The sequence below is a fragment of the Meles meles genome, chromosome 5, assembly GCF_922984935.1.
Source record: "Meles meles chromosome 5, mMelMel3.1 paternal haplotype, whole genome shotgun sequence".
In the NCBI taxonomy this organism is placed as follows: Eukaryota; Metazoa; Chordata; class Mammalia; order Carnivora; family Mustelidae; genus Meles; species Meles meles.
Window position 1 is genome coordinate 34,531,652 of NC_060070.1, and position 19,498 is coordinate 34,551,149.

The 19,498-nt window shown below is 39.1% G+C and overlaps 1 protein-coding gene and 1 pseudogene across 2 annotated transcripts in view; both read left to right on the forward strand.

Moving 5' to 3' along the window:
* The first annotated feature begins 11,975 nt into the window (after positions 1–11,975).
* The window catches only part of MMS22L (MMS22 like, DNA repair protein), a 130,373-nt gene continuing 122,850 nt past the window's right edge, over positions 11,976–19,498 (forward strand). The window contains exons 1-6 of one of the 2 annotated variants that reach the window (XM_046006173.1): positions 11,976–12,030; positions 12,618–12,796; positions 13,905–14,030; positions 16,043–16,092; positions 17,714–17,801; positions 17,896–18,073. In XM_046006173.1, coding sequence (XP_045862129.1) covers positions 12,633–12,796; positions 13,905–14,030; positions 16,043–16,092; positions 17,714–17,801; positions 17,896–18,073 — 606 coding nt within the window. In that variant the 5' untranslated portion in view covers positions 11,976–12,030; positions 12,618–12,632. Of the gene's footprint in view, positions 12,031–12,108; positions 12,242–12,617; positions 12,797–13,904; positions 14,031–16,042; positions 16,093–17,713; positions 17,802–17,895; positions 18,074–19,498 lie in introns of those variants that run through there. The other variant, XM_046006171.1, reaches the window with a different exon arrangement.
* On the forward strand, positions 15,906–16,123 carry LOC123942802 (annotated as a pseudogene).

Below are 19,498 nucleotides of genomic sequence, written 5' to 3' on the forward strand. Positions count from 1 at the left end.
CCCTCCAATCTGACACTGTAGAGAAAAAGCAGCGACAGACAATGTTAACTAATGGGTATGTCTGAGTTCCAATAAAACAGAATAAATGAAACAAGATGGGATTGGGAGGGAGACAAACCATAAATGACTCTTAATCTCACAAAACAAACTGGGGGTTGCTGGGGGGAGGTGGGATTGGGAGAGGGGGAGCGGGCTATGGACATTGGGGAGGGGAGGCGAACCATAAGAGACTATGGACTCTGAAAAACAACCTGAGGGTTTTGAAGGGTCAGGGGTGGGAGGTTGGGGGAACAGGTGGTGGGTAATGGGGAGGGCACGTTTTGCATGGAGCACTGGGTGTTGTGCAAAAAGAATGAATACTGTTATGCTGAAAAAATAAATAAAATGGAAAAAAAAAAAAACCAGAAAAACTGATGGCAGGCCAGATGTGGCCCATTGGCTATAGTTTGCTCACTGATATAACTCATATAACTGAATGACATGAAATTTAACTCATTCTCTCAGACATAGAACACCATGTAAACCCTAGAATACATGACTTTCATGTGAAAGGGGATTAAACTGTTTTCTTGTTAAGCCACTTCTATGCTGAATTTTTTGTTACTTGTAGCTGTATCCAACCCAAATTATTATAGAAATTTAGTTTAGACTGAGTGATCAAAGGCGGCTTCAGTGAAAGGGAAATATTTTAGCCTCTATAATTTAGTGCCATGAGAAAGCAAAACCAATGGGTATTTGCCAGGGCAACTGCTAGTTGTCCCTCATAATTCATATAAATCTGTCCCCTAATTTTAGTTAGAATAAAGATTGTCCTTCCCAGCTTGCCTAACTTGTAGCAAGGTGTAACACAGCTAAACTAATAACAAGAAAGTACCAAAATGGGTCAGAAAATTGGTGAAATGCCTAGGCACATTTGAGGGTAGACATTATAGTTTCCAAAATACGCTCTGTGATGCTATGTGTAAGTGTATGTAGTATGAGCAGTTTCTAGAGTTGAACTTAGGGGCTTACATGCCCTTTTACCTTTTTTTTTTTTTCCTTCCTGCCAGCTAGAATATACATGTGCTGGCCACAGCAAGAGCAGCCTTCATGAACTAAGAGGTGAACTTGAAATAGAGGCCACACATTACAGAGACACAAGATTTAAGGGTCCTGAGACCATACAACACTACTGGGTCTAGACTGATTCTATGACTCTCATGTAAGAGGGAAGGATGATTTTTCTTATTAAGCCTCTGTTATTCTGAGTTTTATACCATTTGCAGTTTTACCCAACTCAAGCTATTACAGACATTTATATTAAATAAAGGGCCGGGGCGCCTGGGTGGCTCAGTGGGTTAAGCCTCTGCCTTCGGCTCTGGTCATGATCCCAGGGTCCTGGCATCGAGTCCCACATTGGGCTCTCTACTCAGCAGGGAGCCTGCTTCCCCCACCCCTGTCTGTCTCTTTTCCTACTTGTGATCTTTCTTTCTGTTAAATAAATAAATAAAATCTTTAAAAAAAATAAAATAAAATAAAGGGCCAACAGAAGTCTTTATGAGGGAGAGAGGTTTTAGCTAAGATCTTAAGGATGAAAAGGAGCCAGGCCTAGAAAAAGCAAGAGAAAAAAATAGTTCTGGCATAAGGCAAAGTTTGCACAAACATTCTGAGGCAGGAAAGAATGTGTGAGAACTGAAAGGCCAGTGTGGCTGATAATTTGTAAAAGAGATGGAGAGTGATACAGGATAAGACTGTGGACATAAGGGGTCAAATCACGAACATGAGCTTAGATTTCACTCTAACTATACTGGAGGCCACTGGAGGATTTTAAGCAAGGAAGAGTTTTGATCCAATTTGTACCTTCCCTTGGCAGCTGCAGATGACTGCCCACTAACACCAGGTTTCCAGTGGCCCTCTAGCCTCTAACTGTTGATGTCACCTGGGCCCTCCAGGCAGTCCTCTTGGACAACCTTTCTCTTACAACACTCAGGTCTGCCTACCTCCCTCAGGACCCATATACCATTTACCCAACCCAGTGGCATTACAGCTTAGTCCCTCCACAGCACTTTTTCCCTGCCCTGACACCACAAGACACTCCAGCCAACCTTCTGCCTTTAGATTTGTCAGCAGAGACTGGAACCTGTGTGCTTCAAATGCCAGGGGGATACATGTGAACCTTTCAAAGTGGTTCTCTGCAGTTCCGCTCCCTGGTCATGAGGAAGAAAAAGAGAGGTAGGGAACCACTGCAGACTTCCACAGTCTTTAAAGAAACCCCCACTCTTGAAACTCTTAACTCCTAGTGAATTTTTCTTCTTTTAACAAAGACTAAAATTAAATGATCAGCTAATGTTGAGAAAAACAAATTTTGGCCATCTTCTTTGCATTAATGATCTAACACCTCAGAATATGGGTACCTTACAGTAGTTTTTCTCATACTGATGCCTCAGCTGAAACTCCAAGGCTAAGAAAGTACAATTATAACATCTTTCAAAAAGATTTCCTCCCGAAAGATATGATTATTAATAGTTGAACACCAGATACAGTATTTTATTCATTTAGTCAAATGTACTTTTAAGGATCTACTTACTACATGGAGGTAATATCCTGGACAATAAGGACATAATAATGGACAAATCTCAAGTGAATAATTTAGTAAGGAGACAGATATGGGCACAATTATTCTGTTACAGTGCACAAAGTATATTATTATATATATATATTCTATATATAAAAGTTTGTGTTATACTTGTATGACATGAAAATCTATCCCAGAAATGCTTAGGAAAGAACAGCAGAGCATCAATACACCCTTCAGTAATCATACTGGAATACTGCCAATCAGGGAAACTTGCCCAACCTTTGGTGTTCAGAGTTTTTACTGGGGCTCCATTATGTAGGCATAATCAAATTATTACCCACGTGACTGATCTCAGTACCCAGGTTGACTGAAACTTCATGACCCAAAGGCCCACCCTAAACTACACTGTTGGTCTTTTGGATGAGGCCAGGTGCACCCTAAACCATACTGTCAGACGATCCAGTATGACTCAAGGCCCCCATGCAAAGACACTCTTATCACATAAAACATCCCAAAGATTATTTAGAGATCACTTCCCATAAGCTAAGGGCAAAGGTCAAATCCCCACCAGGACCAGGTTAAATTCTATACACTTGTCAAGGCCTGGTCATTTCAAGATTCAGCTGGGGAAGAATTGAAACTTCCCAACTCACCCACACTGGTTGTCAGGATTCAGTTCTTGTGAACTGAACTGAAAATCATAGTTCCTCACTGGCTGTTGGCAAGAGCCTGCCCAGAGTTTTTGCCACGTGGTCCTCTCTAACATGGCAGTTTACTGCATCAAAGTGAACAAGACAGAGAAAGTGACATTGAGAGTGAGAGCAAAATGGAACTCACAGTCTTTTGTAAACTAATCACAGAAGTGTTATGCTGGGATACCTGGGTGGCTCAGTCTGTTAATCACCTGTCTTCCACTCAGGTCATGATCTCACGGTCCAGGGATCAAGTCCCACATCGGGCTCCTTCCTCAGCAGGGAGCCTGCCTCTCCCTCTGCTTGTTCTCTCTCTCTCTGGCAAATAAATTAAAGAAGTGCTATGCCATCAATTTTTGCCTTACTCTATTCATTATTAGCAAGTCATTAAGTTTAGTCCACACGCAAATGGAAAAGATTGCACAAAGGCACAAAAACAAGGCAGCAGAAATTATTGGGGGCCATGTTAGAAAGTGCCTATCTCAGTGGGCTTAGGGAAAAGGGTAAGGGAGAGGGAGAGACTGAAGGTAAAAAGAAGAGGGGTAATTGATGAACCAAACTTTTGGAGGCAAAAGGAAATAAAATGAGAGCTCATGCAGGAGAAGATATTAAACATGCAGAAAAATGAATGAGGATCAACAATGAAATTTTCTTGGTCCAGATGTTTAAGGTCCCTAGATGGTATACTTCATTGTTAATGACTCAATGCACTGAACAGCTGCAGAAGAATTCCTTTTATTGTATAGAAATTTGCTCCTTCTCAACTAACTAAACCTCCCCATTGCTACTGAAGTAATCATTTAAATCATGGTATCTAGGCAGGGATAGCACCTGGAACATTAGTTCATTATCTCTGGCACAAAATTAGTGTAATAAAATACTGTGAGTTGACAGAAAGTCAACTAAAGGTGGGTTGTATACATACTGGCAATAGATAGGTCATAGAAAAAACCTAATATTTTCCTAACTGAGTTAGCCATCTTAATGTATCTTCAATGATAGTCGATTGTTTAATAACATCATTAAAATTATATGGGTCATCTTTGCAGAAATGTCTGTTCATGTCCTCTGCCCATTTCTTGATTGGACATCCGGATGGCCAACAGACACATGAAAAAGTGCTCCACGTCACTCGGCATCAGGGAAATACAAATCAAAACCACAATGAGATATCACCTCACACCAGTCAGAATGGCTAAAATTAACAAGTCAGGAAATGACAGATGCTGGAGAGGATGTGGAGAAAGGGGAACCCTCCTCCACTGTTGGTGGGAATGCAAGCTGGTGCAACCACTCTGGAAAACAGCATGGAGCTTCCTCAAAATGTTGAAAATAGAACTACCCTATGACCCAGCAATTGCACTACTGGGTATTTACCCTAAAGATACAAACATAGTGATCCGAAGGGGCACGTGTACCCGAATGTTTATAGCAGCAATGTCTACAATAGCCAAACTATGGAAAGAACCTAGATGTCCATCAACAGATGAATGGATAAAGAAGATGTGGTATATATACACAATGGAATACTATGCAGCCATCAAAAGAAATGAAATCTTGCCATTTGCGACGACGTGGATGGAACTAGAGCGTATCATGCTTAGTGAAATAAGTCAATCGGAGAAAGACAACTATCATATGATCTCCCTGATATGAGGACATGGAGAAGCAACATGGGGGTTAGGGGGATAGGAGAAGAATAAATGTAACAAGATGGGATTGGGAGGGAGACAAACCATAAATGACTCAATCTCACAAAACAAACTGGGGGTTGCTGGGGGAGGTGGGATTGGGAGAGGGGGAGGGGGCTATGGACATTGGGGAGGGTAAGTGCTATCGTGAGTGCTGTGAAGTGTGTAAACCTGGCGATTCACAGGCCTGTACCCCTGGGGATAAAAATACATTATATGTTTATTAAAAAAAAAAAATTTGGAAGGGGAGGCGAACCATAAGAGACTATGGACTCTGAAAAACAACCTGAGGGTTTTGAAGGGTCAGGGGTGGGAGGTTGGGGGAACAGGTGGTGGGTAATGGGGAGGGCACGTTTTGCATGGAGCACTGGGTGTTGTGCAAAAAGAATGAATACTGTTACGCTGAAAAAATAAATAAAATGGAAAAAAAAATTATATGGGTCAGATTTTACCAAATGCTAAATCCAATGCTAGGCTTATAAGCAGTAACTATAACGGTAATGTGATCCTCGGTTTCATTTGAGGTATGAAGGAATGGTCTTAAACTTTAAATAAGATTCCAATTAAAATGGTGATAACACTCCTGAAATTGAGGGCTTTAACCTTTGGGATATACTAGATCCAGTTGAATTTATAAAGTGCCCCTACTAAAAACATGACAGTCATATTAAATTTTTTGACTTTGAGTATGATAATAATAAATAGATTATTTATAAATAGATTTAAAAGGAAACATTAAGTCAGAATGGATTCACTAATATAACACTCAAATTCTATCATATGTCCTCCCTTTCTGAATGTTGTTGGAGAAAAATCACAAAACTAAGCTAACTGAACTCTTAATTTTTCATCATGAATCTCAAATAGTCATTCAACATTCCCAGACATTTCTACTACACTTCCCTAGTAAATACACAAAATGATAAGGACATATCTCAAATCTCTAACGACCACTCCTTCCTCTCACTTCCAGTTGATATGTCACAGGGAAAATAGATGAAATAAAACAAAAGCTTCCTCAAATTCCAACCACCCAGTTCACCAAGTTCAGCTATCTTTCTCTGCGTATCTTTCATTGTTCCTATTAATGAAAAATTGTCCCTAATCCTATTAGAAGATACGTCATCTATGTAGTGAATAGTCAACTATTGTATTCCCAATGTTTGCAGTCCCAGAACCATTCCCCTCCTCTTCAACATCAACTTTTCCTGTTATACTTGGTAATTGCCATAGCCTCACATATGTGATATATTTCCTGTCTTCAAAACAACATCTCTTGATGCCCACATTTCCCTCCTGCCCTAATTTTATTATTTATTTATTTTATTTATTTATTTCTAAGATTTATTTGTTGGAGAGACAGAGAGAGAGAGAGAGTGAGTGTGTGTGTGTAAGAGCACATGGATGTGCACTAACATGGGGGGGGTGGGCAGAGGAAGAGGGAGGGAGAGAATCTTAAGCAGACTCCCTGCTGAGCACAGAGCCCCACACAGGGCTGGATCTCAGGGCCCTGAGATTATGACCTAAACAAAAATCAAAAGTTAAATGCTTAACATACTGAGTCACTCAGGCACCCCTTTTGCTTTATTTTAAATTCCTGGGTAAAGTTTCTATATTTGCTGACTCACCTCTCACTTTCCAGCCAACCCACTCTATATCTGACATTTTCCCCCACTACTTAACTGAAATGGTTTTTATCAGCATCAGTAAGGACACATATATTGCAAAATTCAATGGTTAATTTGCTTTCTCTTACTCCACTTAATACCATTTGATATATAGTTGACCCTTGAGCAAATAGGTTTCAACTGTGTTGGTCTACTTACATGCAGGTTTTGTTTTGTTTTGTTTTGACAGTACGGTAGATGCATTTTCTCTTATAGATTTCTTAACATTTTCTCTAGCTTTTTTTTTTTTTTAAGATTTTATTTATTTGACAGACAGAGATCACAAGTAGGCAGAGATGCAGGCAGAAAGAGAGGGGGAAGCAGGCTCCCCGCTGAGCAGAGAGCCCGATGTGGGACTTGATCCCAGGACCCTAAGATCATGACCTGTGCTGAAGGCAGAGGCTTAACCCCCTGAGCCACCCAGATGCCCCTCTAGCTTATTTTCTTTTTAAGATTTTATTTATTTATTTGAGAGAGGGACAGTGAGAGAGAGAATGAGTGAGAAGGTCAGAGGGAGAAGCAGACTCCCCATGGAGCTGGGAGACCAATGCAGGACTCAATCCCGGGACTCCGGGATGATGACCTAAGCCAAAGGCAGTCGTCCAACCAACTGAGCCACCCAGGCATCCCCCCTCTAGCTTATTTTAATACAATATATAATAATATACTAAACATGAGTTAACTGACTGCTTATATCATTGGTAAGGCTTCCAGCCAACAATAGGCTACTAGTAATTAAGTTTGGGGGAAATAAAAAGTTACATGTGGATTTTCAATTGTACTGGGGGTCAGTGCCAACCCCAACAGAATAGATAGGCCAGGAATAACTCTATTCTCTTCCATTGACTATGTCAATCCTTACCCCATACCACACTGTTTTGATTATTGTAGCTTTATAATAAGTCCAGAAATCAGGAACTGTGAATCTTCCAATATTGTTCTTATCCAAAATTGTTTTGGTTATTCTAGATCGTTTGCATTTCTACATCAATTTCTGAAAGTATTTGTGAGTTTCTACAAAAGAAAGGACCATTGGAATTTTGACTGGCATGCCATTGAATTTATAGATAAATTTTGGAAGAAATCTTAGTAGTATTGTGTCTTCTAATTCATTATCACGCTGTCTCTTAAAAAAAAAAACGATTTGTTTATTTGAGAGAGAGGAAGAGAAAGCACGAGGGGGGGGTGGAAACAGAGGGAGACACAGACTTCCCACTGAGCAGGGAAACCCAACTCAGGGCTCAGGCTCAGGCTAGATCCCAGGACCCCAGGATCATGACCTGAACCAAAGGCAGCCCCTTAACCAGTTGAGCCACCCAAACACCCTATGCTGTATCTTTTTATTTAATTGGGTATTCTCAAATTTCGCTGAGTAATATTTTATAATATTCAACATATAAAATCTTACTTATATTTTTAGATTTGTATCTAAGAACTCTTGATGCTATTAAAATGGTATTGCTTTTTAAATTATAATTTCTAAGTGTTCATTACTTATCTAGAAAAACACAAATTGTTTTTATATATTGATGTTGAATGCTTCTACCCTGCTGAATACATTATGAGTTCTAGTAGCTGTTTTTTTAGATTTTTAAGGATTTTCTACATAAACGATTATGTCATCTGAGAATGATAGCAGTTTTGCCTCCTCCTTTCCCATCTCTTTCATTCTCATACCTTATTGGATTGGTTAGTTACTTCTGGTGCAATGCTGAATGGAAGTTGAGAAAGTAGACATCATAGCCTTGTTCTGGAGAAAACATTCATTTTCATGATTTCAATAGTAGGTTTGCCATAGTTGCCATATATCAGGTTAAAGAAAATTTTCTTTTATTCCTAGTTTGACAAGTTTTTTATCATGAATGAATAATGAATTTTTCAAGTGATTTTTTCTGCAGATTGAGGTGATGTGGTTTTTCTTTTTATAATCTGTTGATATAATGAACTACTCCAATTGTGTTTAGAAATTTGAACAAAACCTGCATTCCTAAGATGAAACTGATTTTCCTAGCGTATGTCATGCTTTTCATACATTGCTGGGTTTTATTTGGTAAAATTTCTGTCTCCAAGTGAACGATACTGGATTATAATCTTCTTTGTCAAGTTTGGTAGCTGTGTAATGCTGGTCACATTATATGAGTTTTGAAGTATTTCATCCTCTTCTTTTTTCTGGAAGAGTTAATAGAGAATTGATATTATTCCTTCCTTAAATGTTTTGGAAAATTCAACAGTACAGCCCTCTGGTCCTGGAATTTTCCTTGTAAGAAAAATGTGTGTATATGTTGTGTGAGAAAGAGAGAGAGAGGAATTTTTTAACTGAAGATTGAAATGATGATGGATATAGAGCCATTCAAGTTTTATCTTCTTTTGTGAGTTTTGGCAGTTGGTATCTTTCAAAGACTTTGTCCATTTCATCTGTTTCTTGACATAAAAATGTTCTTAATATCATGGGGCACCTGGGTGGCTCAGCGGGTTAAGCCTCTGCCTTCAGCTCAGGTCGTGATCCCAGGGTCCTGGGATCGAGCCCCACATCGGGCTCTCTGGTCAGTGGAGAGCCTGCTTCCCCCTCTCTCTCTGCCTGTCTCTCTGTCTATTTGTGATCTCTCCGTCAAATTAAAAAAGAAAAAAAATGAAAACTTAAAAAAAAATCTTTATAGTATCTGTAGAGTCTATGGTGATGATATATTTTTAATTCCTGATATTGGTAACTGGTGTTTTCTCTATTTTTTTTTTTTCTTGGTCAGTCTGGCTAGAGAGTGTATCAATTATATAGGTATTTTCAAAGAATGAACTTTTTTTCTTTTTTAAGTAGGCTCCATGTCCAGCATGGAGCCCAACCTTGGGCCTGAATTCATGACTCCAAGTTCATGACCATGATCTGAAGGAGCTGAGATCAAGATTCAGACATTCAGGCAAATGAGCCACACAGGTGTGCTTCACAGAACCACTTTTTGATTGCATTTATTTCCTCTATTCTTCTGTTTCATCCCATTTATTTCTCCCCTTTATTATTTCCTCCACTTTACTGAATTCGTTTTATTTTACTGTTTTTTTTCTAGTTTCTTCGATAGAAATTTTTAAATCATAGAACGCTTTCTTCTTCTTTAAGGTAAGCATTAAAATTATAATGTGCTTTCATTTTCATTTAATTAAAATATTTTCTCATTTTCCTAGTGACTTCTTCTTTGATCCCTGGGCTAATCAGATGTGGCACGTAATTTCCAAATATTTAGAGAGTTCTTTCAGGTATCTGTTACTGGTTTCTAGTTTAATTTCATTGTGATCAGACAGTATACTTTGTATGATTTCAATCCTTTTAACGTTGAAGAAATTTGATTTCTGGCAAAGAATGTGGTCTACCTTAGTCAATGTTCCATATGTACTTATAAAGAGTGTATTCTGTTATTATCAGGTTGAGTCACCTATAAATATATCAATTACCTCAAGTTGGTTGATAGTACTGTTCAGGTCTATACTAATTCTCTCTTTATTGGTTCCACCAATTACAGAGAGAGCAGTGTTGAACTCTGTAACTAATTATTGATTTGGGTTTTTCTCCTATAATAAATCTGTCCCTTTATATATATATTAAAGTTCTGTTATACATTTAGTATTGTTATGTCTTCTTGATAAAATTTACCCCTTTCTGTCAGATTCACTCTCTACCTTTCTTCAGGCTGGACTCCATCCTGAACTTTATAGGTTACATCCTTGCCCTCTGTTTTTAGGTTGGTTTTAGCCTATGAAAACCACCAGTTGGACAGTGCAGTATGGAGGGAAAGTGGTTTGCATACTTAATCCTTCCAGGTCCTCTCTGCTGGATTGCAGGTTGGCAGTAATTATGTTCCTTTATGAAGGTGAGATAGGTGACTCTCAGGTAGGTGGCTCCTGCCTGAACATAACTCTGGTAATCCTTCTTCCCCCAAAACTCTTAGGCCTAAGGATGATAATGACTCTGATTAGTTCTGGATGCTTCACGATTACTTTTTGTAACCTTGTCCATATCTTTATAAATGTCCTTTCATTAAGCATCTTTAATTACCTCTCTTCAGCACCATGTCTGTTTACTTACTGGGGATTCTTACTGAAATGCATTAGGGTACTAGCTTACATTATTTACAGGGAACTTACTTGGTTCTTCACATTCTACTTACTGGTTCAACCAAGTTGATCCCTTATCAGGCACTTGAAAAAGGAAAACGGGGTCTATCTAAATGTTTTGATTAGAGGAAGAAATAATAATGTCTATTGAACCAATTCTCCTAAACAGTGCTGGGGCCCAATATTCTCTTACCAAGACACTATTTCCCATGGATTGTTACAGATGAAAGGTGTCATGCTAGAACTCCACCTGGACCCTAAAATCTCCAGGTCGCCAACAAGACATGAAGTCTCAGGGTACATCATGTGAACATAATAGACGTAGGACCCTTCACAGTAGACCCAGGTTAAAGTCAGAATAGAGATCTGTGTTTTTCCCCCTCCCTCATCCCATTTCTTAAAACATGTGCAGTATCTGGTTTGAACAGAGCGGTTAAGACAGGTTCTCTGTACAGGAGTTAAATCCAGGACAAACTATTCTGGAGGAATGGGCAATGGTGAATACTCAAAATTATAGATCTGAAAGCACAATTATCACGTTTTTCTCGAATTTTAAGTAAGTGATACACTTAAATGTGTGTCTCTGATTTACACTGTGAAAAGTCTTCTGAACAGGTATTAAAGAATATTTTTAAAAGATAACAATGATGCACATGGGCTATACCTCACAAGAGCGACCGGGTTTAACCAATTTAAACCTGGCCAGATGTACTGCAAATAAGGGGAGCGACAGTTTTATGCCAAAAGCAAGGACCGCCTGACTTACTCAGTGCTTCTGCACGCTGGGTTAACCTCATTTTTGTACAAGCCTTGTCCACAAACCACGAACAATAGGCATCTTAACAAACGAGTTGCTGGCACTAGCGGGGCAACAGGAGGGGATGCCGCGGTTCTGGGTGTGAAACGAGATACCCACTTCGACCTCACTTGAGCAAAAGTCTTTTTTCTGGGTCCGGCGCGAAGAACACCCAGCAGTCCCTACGCCTTGCTCGCCTCAGCCTCCAATTTCCTTTCCCCGTGAGGGCCCGCCTTCCAGCCGAACTCACCAATTAAAGCTACACACACTGGGTGGTACGGGGAGAGTTGCTAGCAGGACCGAGTCCTCGGGCGGCTGACTCTCGCGAGAACCCGCGGAGCGCCGGCGGTTCCCGCCGAGACCTCGCGAGCGGATCTCCAGGGGCGGGCTGCGCCGTGGCCCCGCCCTTCCTGAGAGCGGGCGCGCGGTGGCGGGAATTTCGCCTGTTTCTGATTTAGACCTCACCAGCGTCGGGGTTGTAGACCCAGCAGCTGGGGGCGGACTTCGGGGCCGAAAGTGTGAGCAGGTACGCCGTGCTTCAACTGAGGGGCGTCCGGGTGAGCAGGACTCCGGCTTACTTCGCCCTGTGCCCGGCCCGGGCTGGTCGCCGCCGAGTGGGGACCTGGCGGAACTTGCCTCGGCTCTGGGAGAAGTGAAGATTGGCGCCAGGCGGTCCCTGATCCCCATCCGGAGTGCGCGAGGGAACTTTCCCACCGCACGGCTGGGAACCTGGCTGGGTACGTTTCGGTGACGCAGCTGGCGGCGCAGGTCGAGGAGGGGTCGGGAGCTGAAGCTCTGTCTGTCCTGCAAACATTTCTTTCCTTTTCACGCTGTCCCGGCTGCAGAATCCGACCTAGATAGCAGAGGTGAAGTTCCTGCCACAGCCAGTCGGGGGTGCATTCTAAGTTCTGACAGCCTGGATATCGGGGTGGGGATATCGATGTGGGGAGAGTTTTTGAGGAATTGGCTCCTCGGGCTTGTTTCTTTGTGCTGGAGGGACCTTTTGAGAACTTTCTGAGATCACCGCCAATCTCTTTGCCTGCCCCACCTCCTGGAATCTAATCACAGTATCTTTGGAGTCTTGAGGATAATTAAGAGTTCCAAACATTTCAGGACAGAAAGTAAATAATGGATAACTGTTCTGCTGCGCCGGTGTTCCTGACCGACAGCTTGGAACTGGAGCTGGGGACAGAATGGTGCAAGCCCCCTTGCTTTTCTTGTGGTTTTGACAACAGAGGAGGAGGAAATCATTTTTCTGGAGAGTCCTACCTTTCCAGCGGAGCCCTTAAGCGGTAGGTTAAAAAAATCGGAGACTGTGTGGAGACTGTGGAGACTGTTTTTCCCTTATCAAATTTTTCATCAGTTTGTTAGGAATGTTACTCAGTTATGATTTCAGTCAACTAAACTTCGATGTTCAAGCCATGTTTTTGCAAATCGGCTTGGGCTGTTTGTAACATAGGTGCAGGCTATCAGTTCTGTTACCGTTTTCCCTGGTTAGAGCATACCTAAAAGATTTTTTGGATATTGAAGAGAACTTCTTGATACCGGATGTTTTCTTATCTCACAGCTACCTCAGTTTTGGGGTAGGAAGCTGGCTACTAATTTCCCTTTTACTTAAAGTGAATTCTGAACTAGCTGGGCTCTTTCAAATGGTATATCCTTCTAAAACATGAAATAATAATCTGGAGCTTCTCAGTAATTCTTAAGTTAGACATAGACATTGTTTTGTTGCCCCAATTCCTTCTGATTCTGTGTATCTATACACAGAAGTCAGTCTTATTTTTGTTTTAACTTTTGAATAAATTCACCAGATTGTGTAAGTTCACAGAAATGTTACTCTTTAAAATTCTTGGGCAGATGTACCAGATGTACCCAAATCGCTGTAAAACTGCAGTTGTTGAAATATTTTGGGAATACCTGCTGAGGCAATTTCAGCCAGAAAGGAAGCCATTTTTGTTGATTTTATAGTTGTACCTTGTTCGAGACCGTAAAAGAGGTTAGTTATTCAGTTTGATTATGCTCCAGACATGGCTCAGAGTAACTTTTAGCTGTTTTAAAAATTAAATGTCCCCTCAAAGGATGAAATTCTTCAACTGAAGACATAGGCAAAAAAAAAAAAAAAAAAAAAGGTTATGTTCCCTAGACTTGCTTTTTGAGGTTTTCCCCTAAGTTACATTTTTTCTTTAGTTATGCTTTTTTATCACTATATGTGGCTGAATTTTTCATACAATCTAAATGTAGTAATTCCTGAATATGTAAGGTACCAAGGTATATCATAATTTTATGATATCATTGTTGACATGTCACATGCCATACGGATTTATATAATGACAAAAAAGATATGCTTTAGTTAGGATTTAGCTTACTTTTTATGAGATTAAATTAGAGCTTTCATTTCAGATTAATTTTGAATCTTGACCCTTTACCAACTAATTTTGAAGAAGATACAGTGGAAATATTTGGCATTCAGTGGGTTACTGAAACAGCGTTAGTGAATTCATCTAGAGTACTCTTTCATTTATTCAGGTATGTTTTGTTTTGTTTTTAACTGCCTTTGAGCATAGATGTTATTCAGTTGTGTAAGTTGGTTTGCCAGTTGGTTTCTAATACTAGTATTACAAAAGCGTGAGTGGAGTTAGTTGTTCATGTTGCTCTCTTGATTATCTTATCAGTAACAACAATCACATAGTAATGTTTGATGTAGCAGTGATTTTAATGAGTTGTTTTTTAGTGAGTCTTCATTCTTTTTTACACTTTTTATTGTTAACATCATGTATTGAAGACAAATATTTAAGGCTTTGAACCATATTTTAATTTTGGGAGAAAACTAAAATACTACTTTTTTTTTTTTTAAGATTTTATTTATTTGACAGAGAGAGAGAGAGATCACAAGTAGGCAGAGAGGCAGGCAGAGAGAGAGGGGGAAGCAGGCTCCCTGCTGAGCAGAGAGCCCGATGCGGGGCTTGATCCCAGGACCCTGAGATCATGACCTGAGCCGAAGGCAGAGGCTTAACCCACTGAGCCACCCAGGCGCCCCTAAAATACTACTTTTGTTGCTGAATTGTCATAGTCTTTCTCTGATGTTTAGAGAATGAACTCAGACTTTCCAAATACATCTTTCCGACTGTAGATTAATGTGAGTAATTAATATGATCAGTTTGGACATTAAAAAATTTTAGTGAAATTTTCCAAACATCCACAAATGTAGAGCGAGTATTGTAATGAACCTTCACATGCCCTCCCTCAGTAGCAGTAAACAAGGTTTTAACACATTGTCTTCATCTGTCCCTTTCCCTCTTTTTTTTAGTTTAAGTATTTATAGCAGATTCCAGGCATCATGTTACTCTCATCCTTAAGTATTTCAATAAGCATTTCTTAAAAATATGAACTTTTAAAAAAAAAACGTATCTCATCACAACACTCATTATCATTTAACAAAATAATTATCATTTAAAACATAGTCCATATTTAGATTTTACATGATTTTGAACTGGAATCAGTTGTTGAAGGTAAATTATTATTTAAAAATAAGACAAACCATAAGTGACTCTTAATCTCACAAAACAAACTGAGGGTTGCTGGTGGGGGGGTGGTTGGGAGAGGGGGAGGGGAATTATGGACATTGGGGAGGGTATGTGCTATGGAGAGTGCTGTGAAGTGTGTAAACCTGGCGATTCACAGACCTGTACCCCTGGGGATAAAAATACATTATATGTTTATAAAAAAATAAATAAATAAATAAATTTTAAAAAATACATTAAGAGTATGTATGCAGTACGTTTAAATGGAAATGTGGAGCAATTCTTCCTCCCACCCTCATCCCTTGAGGCCTTGTGAAGAGACAGTGTATCTGTGCCTTGTTATATGTTTTACTGGGAGAACGGGTTGACTGAGTGATTCTTTGTAAACCTGAACGTAATAGAGTGAGTTGAGTCTTTATTCAGGGCATAGGTGAAGTTGAAAGACAATTAGGAAGAAAGACAAGAGATTACTTTCAGGTATTAAGGGGGCACATCATAAATATAGCTTTCCTTGATAACTCTAGTCTAAATTACTGTGTTCTTTTTCTGAACTCCTATAGTATAGTATTCTGATACAATTTAACATTTTGTTATGTAACTGTTAACGTAGGATTTTTATGTAAGTATCTTAAACTTTTTGAGTGTATATAAACAATCTCATTGATAGCAAAATCTATAATTATAATTATATATACATATATGCAGCTTTTAATAGATATTTTGGAAGGGCAAACAAAGACATGTTTTATCTTTTCTCAGTCTTCACTATCTGAAGTTGACCCTGTAATAAATATCCACGAAGTATTTTAAACATCATTCACAAATGAGAGGCTCTGCACCTACTAAAGCTATGTAATGCGTTTGGAAACATCCCTATAAAAGCTTTGCGCAGTGGCAGTATCGTAGCCAATGAGGTTTATCCGAGGCGCGATTATTGCTAATTGGAAACATCCCTATAATTATTACATGCTTTAAACTTTTCCAAAATTAACTCTCACCTTACGTTTTTTATATTAGGCAGCAACTATACAACCTGGAAACCTTATTACAGGCTAACTGTGATTTTGGTAAGTTTTAAGTGTTTTTAATGGCAAAAAAGAATTGAATTGCACATCTATTTTTGATGCAAAGTTATGATATAATAACATGGAGGAAGAAGCATAGGTTAGAAGTTCAGGATAGTGTTTTGTGTTCAGAAAAAATATGACATTTAAATTTTTTGTAGCTGTCATTTGTAGTATTTTTCTATGTCTGTGATAAAATTGATTTAGGGCTAAACATTTCTAAAGTGAATTAGCAACTTGCTTTGAAGGGTGGGGAGTGGGACCTCATGCTGTCTTGGTCTTTGGTTTGTTTTTAACATTTAATGGGTTATTCATTGAGGGTGGGATTGGTATAGTTAAGGTAGGAAAGGGAATTGAAGACATGTTTTAGTGCGGGCTTGCCGCTTCTCCTTTCTGGCAATTGTGCTACAGTGTAGTAATTAGAATCATGGCACTGTGGCCAGCCTGGGTTCCAACCTAGCTAACTGTTGGTCTCACACCAGGTAATGGTTCTCACCTCATTGAGTTCTTGTGAAGATAAATGATATAATGCATGTTAAGTGCTCAGGCTAATATCTGTTATTAGTGGTGCCCAACAACTAAAGATCACCGGGAACACACCTTTGGTCAATGAAAGGTTGAGTAGCTTACTGACACAAGAAGGAAACACACATCATTAGAAACAGTTGGGGCTTCTCAGAGACTAGGGAGGGGCTTGTGATAAGGTTTCTACTTGTGCTGGTGATTTGGAGAGAGTTTAAGGGGACTAGGACTTTATTTTGGATTGGATGCTGTTAAGAAACAGGGACAATGTAATGAACTGAATATGTTAATTTTTGTCTAAGAGGTAGGACCAAGAAAGACAGGCTAGGGAGGGTTCTAATTAGTAAAGAAATAATAGTCGTGTTAGCTGCAAGAGGAAAATATTTTGTTTTTGTATTTTGTTAGTTTTTCATGATCACATGATCACAGAGAGATTTTGTTTTTGTCTTGTTTCACCATAATCACAGAGTGGCCGCATCTGATTACTTTTGACATTTTATGAAAATCTTAATTTCAGTAGGGAACATCATGACCTAGTTGTTAGCTATTGGCTGGAAGGGCTGTTTTGTTTTCTCACTATGTGCTCAGTAAATGTTGAGTATTATTTATCACCTGGGGCCCTGTTTCATGCCAGGTATTGTGTAAGGTCACAATGAATGGAAGTGGGAGAATCTGCTGAGGAGTTTGTAGTTGGTAGGACGTACAGACACACAAGCATAGGACAGCTTGGTAAACGAAGAGTGCAGTAATTGCGAGTGTATAAGCTGCTATGGGAGCCTGGGGCTTCATCTGTTTAGGTGCCCATCACTGAGTGATGCCAGATCTTGGTCTACAAGGAAAAAGTAGGTAGGTGAAAGTTTTGGGGCTTAGGAGAGTTCTGTGTAGAAACAACGGAATAGTCAAAATCATTTAGGTGTATTAAAACCTAAGTTCAGGGAGCAGGAAGTGGTAATTATGTATGGTTGGATCAGAATGTATGATAGAGTGATGAGTTTGGAAGGGATGAAATCACAAATGAATTTCTGCTTGTATGGCTCACAAATTTTTTTTGTCACTGCCCACTGATTATTTAAACTATGATAACAATCTATTTTGGCTTCAGGGAAGATATCTACTCTACACTGCAAAGCAGACAATATTAGACAGCAATGCGTGACATTTCTTCATTATGTTAAAGTTTTCATCTTTAGGTAAGATGTCAAATGGGTATTTTGATTACTGTGTGAACTTCTGAGTGCGTGTTCATCCAGACTCTGGTTATTTATTGCATATGTCATTTTTTAGGTACCTGAAAGTACAAAATGCCGATAGTCCTGTTCCTGTCCATCCCTATGAAACTTTGGAGGCACAGCTTCCTTCTGTGTTGCTTGATGAACTTCATGGATTACTCTTGTATATTGGACATCTATCTGAACTTCCCAGTATTAATCTAGGAGCATTTGTAAATCAAAATCAAATTAAGGTTTGAATTATTTCATTTAATTTTTAAATCATCAGGTTTCTCCCTTTGTGCAAGTAATTCCCTTGAGAATGAGGGAAACCAGTCAAGAGTGCAGTTCTGGAACCAGGCTGTCTGAGTTGAAATTCTGGCTCCTGTTCTAATTATGTGCCACTGGGCAAGCAATACCTCTTGCCTCAGTCTCCTCACGTGTGTAATTTGTTTGCTTCCTAGAGTTATTAGGAAAATTAGATGAATTAAAATTAATTAAATAAAGTGCCTAGACTATAATAGGCTGAAGTAGTGATAGCTTGTCTTGATTCCAATTTATAATGTGCAGATATGTACAGTTTTCAAAGCAAAATAATCTTTATTTTTAAAAACTGGTGTCATTTTTCCCATTGATGAAAGTTTGGGCAGATCCTATTATCTATTGCAGTAAAATTCAAGATCATCTTATAAAAGTTACACTTTCAAAATCTAGCATTATGTCTGTTCTTTTTTTTTTTTTTTTAAGATTTTATTTTATTTATTTGACAGAGAGAACACAAGTAGGCAGAGAGGCAAGGCAGAGAGAGAGGAGGAAGCAGGCTCTCTGCGGAGCAGAGAGCCCGACGCGGGGCTCGATCTCAGGACCCTGAGATCATGACCTGAGCCGAAGGCAGTGGCTTAATCCACTGAGCCACCCAGGCGCCCCCTGTTCTTACTTTTGAGAGCTTTTTGGAGTATGATTAACATTGTTTTGACTATGCCCCATTTTCTACCTGTGAAATCATTCCTACTGAAGTTTGCTTTTTAAAAATTTGTATTGATAGCATGACCCAGCTTATAGATGTAGTTAAAAAATAAATGCTCCATAAGAAAATGTGAGCTTATGTGAATGGCGAATTATAATTCCCCATGGGACTCCCTGAACTGTCAACTTCTTCCATCTAATTTGACTTACACCAGTTTGAATAACATTCAGTTTTTAGGCATGTGTCTTTGCCAAAGTGTAAGGTATGAATAAATGTTTATATATTTTTCTGAAGTTTAACAACAACAAAAAAATGCACTCTTTTTATCAGAGACCAATATATGTAATACTAAAAATAATGGGTCCCAACTGAATTTGCAGGTTAATATCGCTAATCCATATAAAACAAATAGGTAATTGCCTTTAATCATGACACTTAATAAATATTTGTGGATAGATTATGGGAGAGGGATATTTTTCCTTCATTTTGGTCTCTATAAATCAGACTCGTTTTATTTTCTGGATATTCATCAAATGCTTAAGAAAATAAAAATTAATAATTTATCTAGCAGTGGAAATAAAGACTGCAAAGGTTCTCAAACTAGGTTTTGCTTTTCATAGGTTTTTTAATTAGGCAAACTTGAAAAGAGGTTATTTGAAGATCAGAAGGCTGAATTTTTAAAGCACATACGGAAAAAAATCATACACTGAAA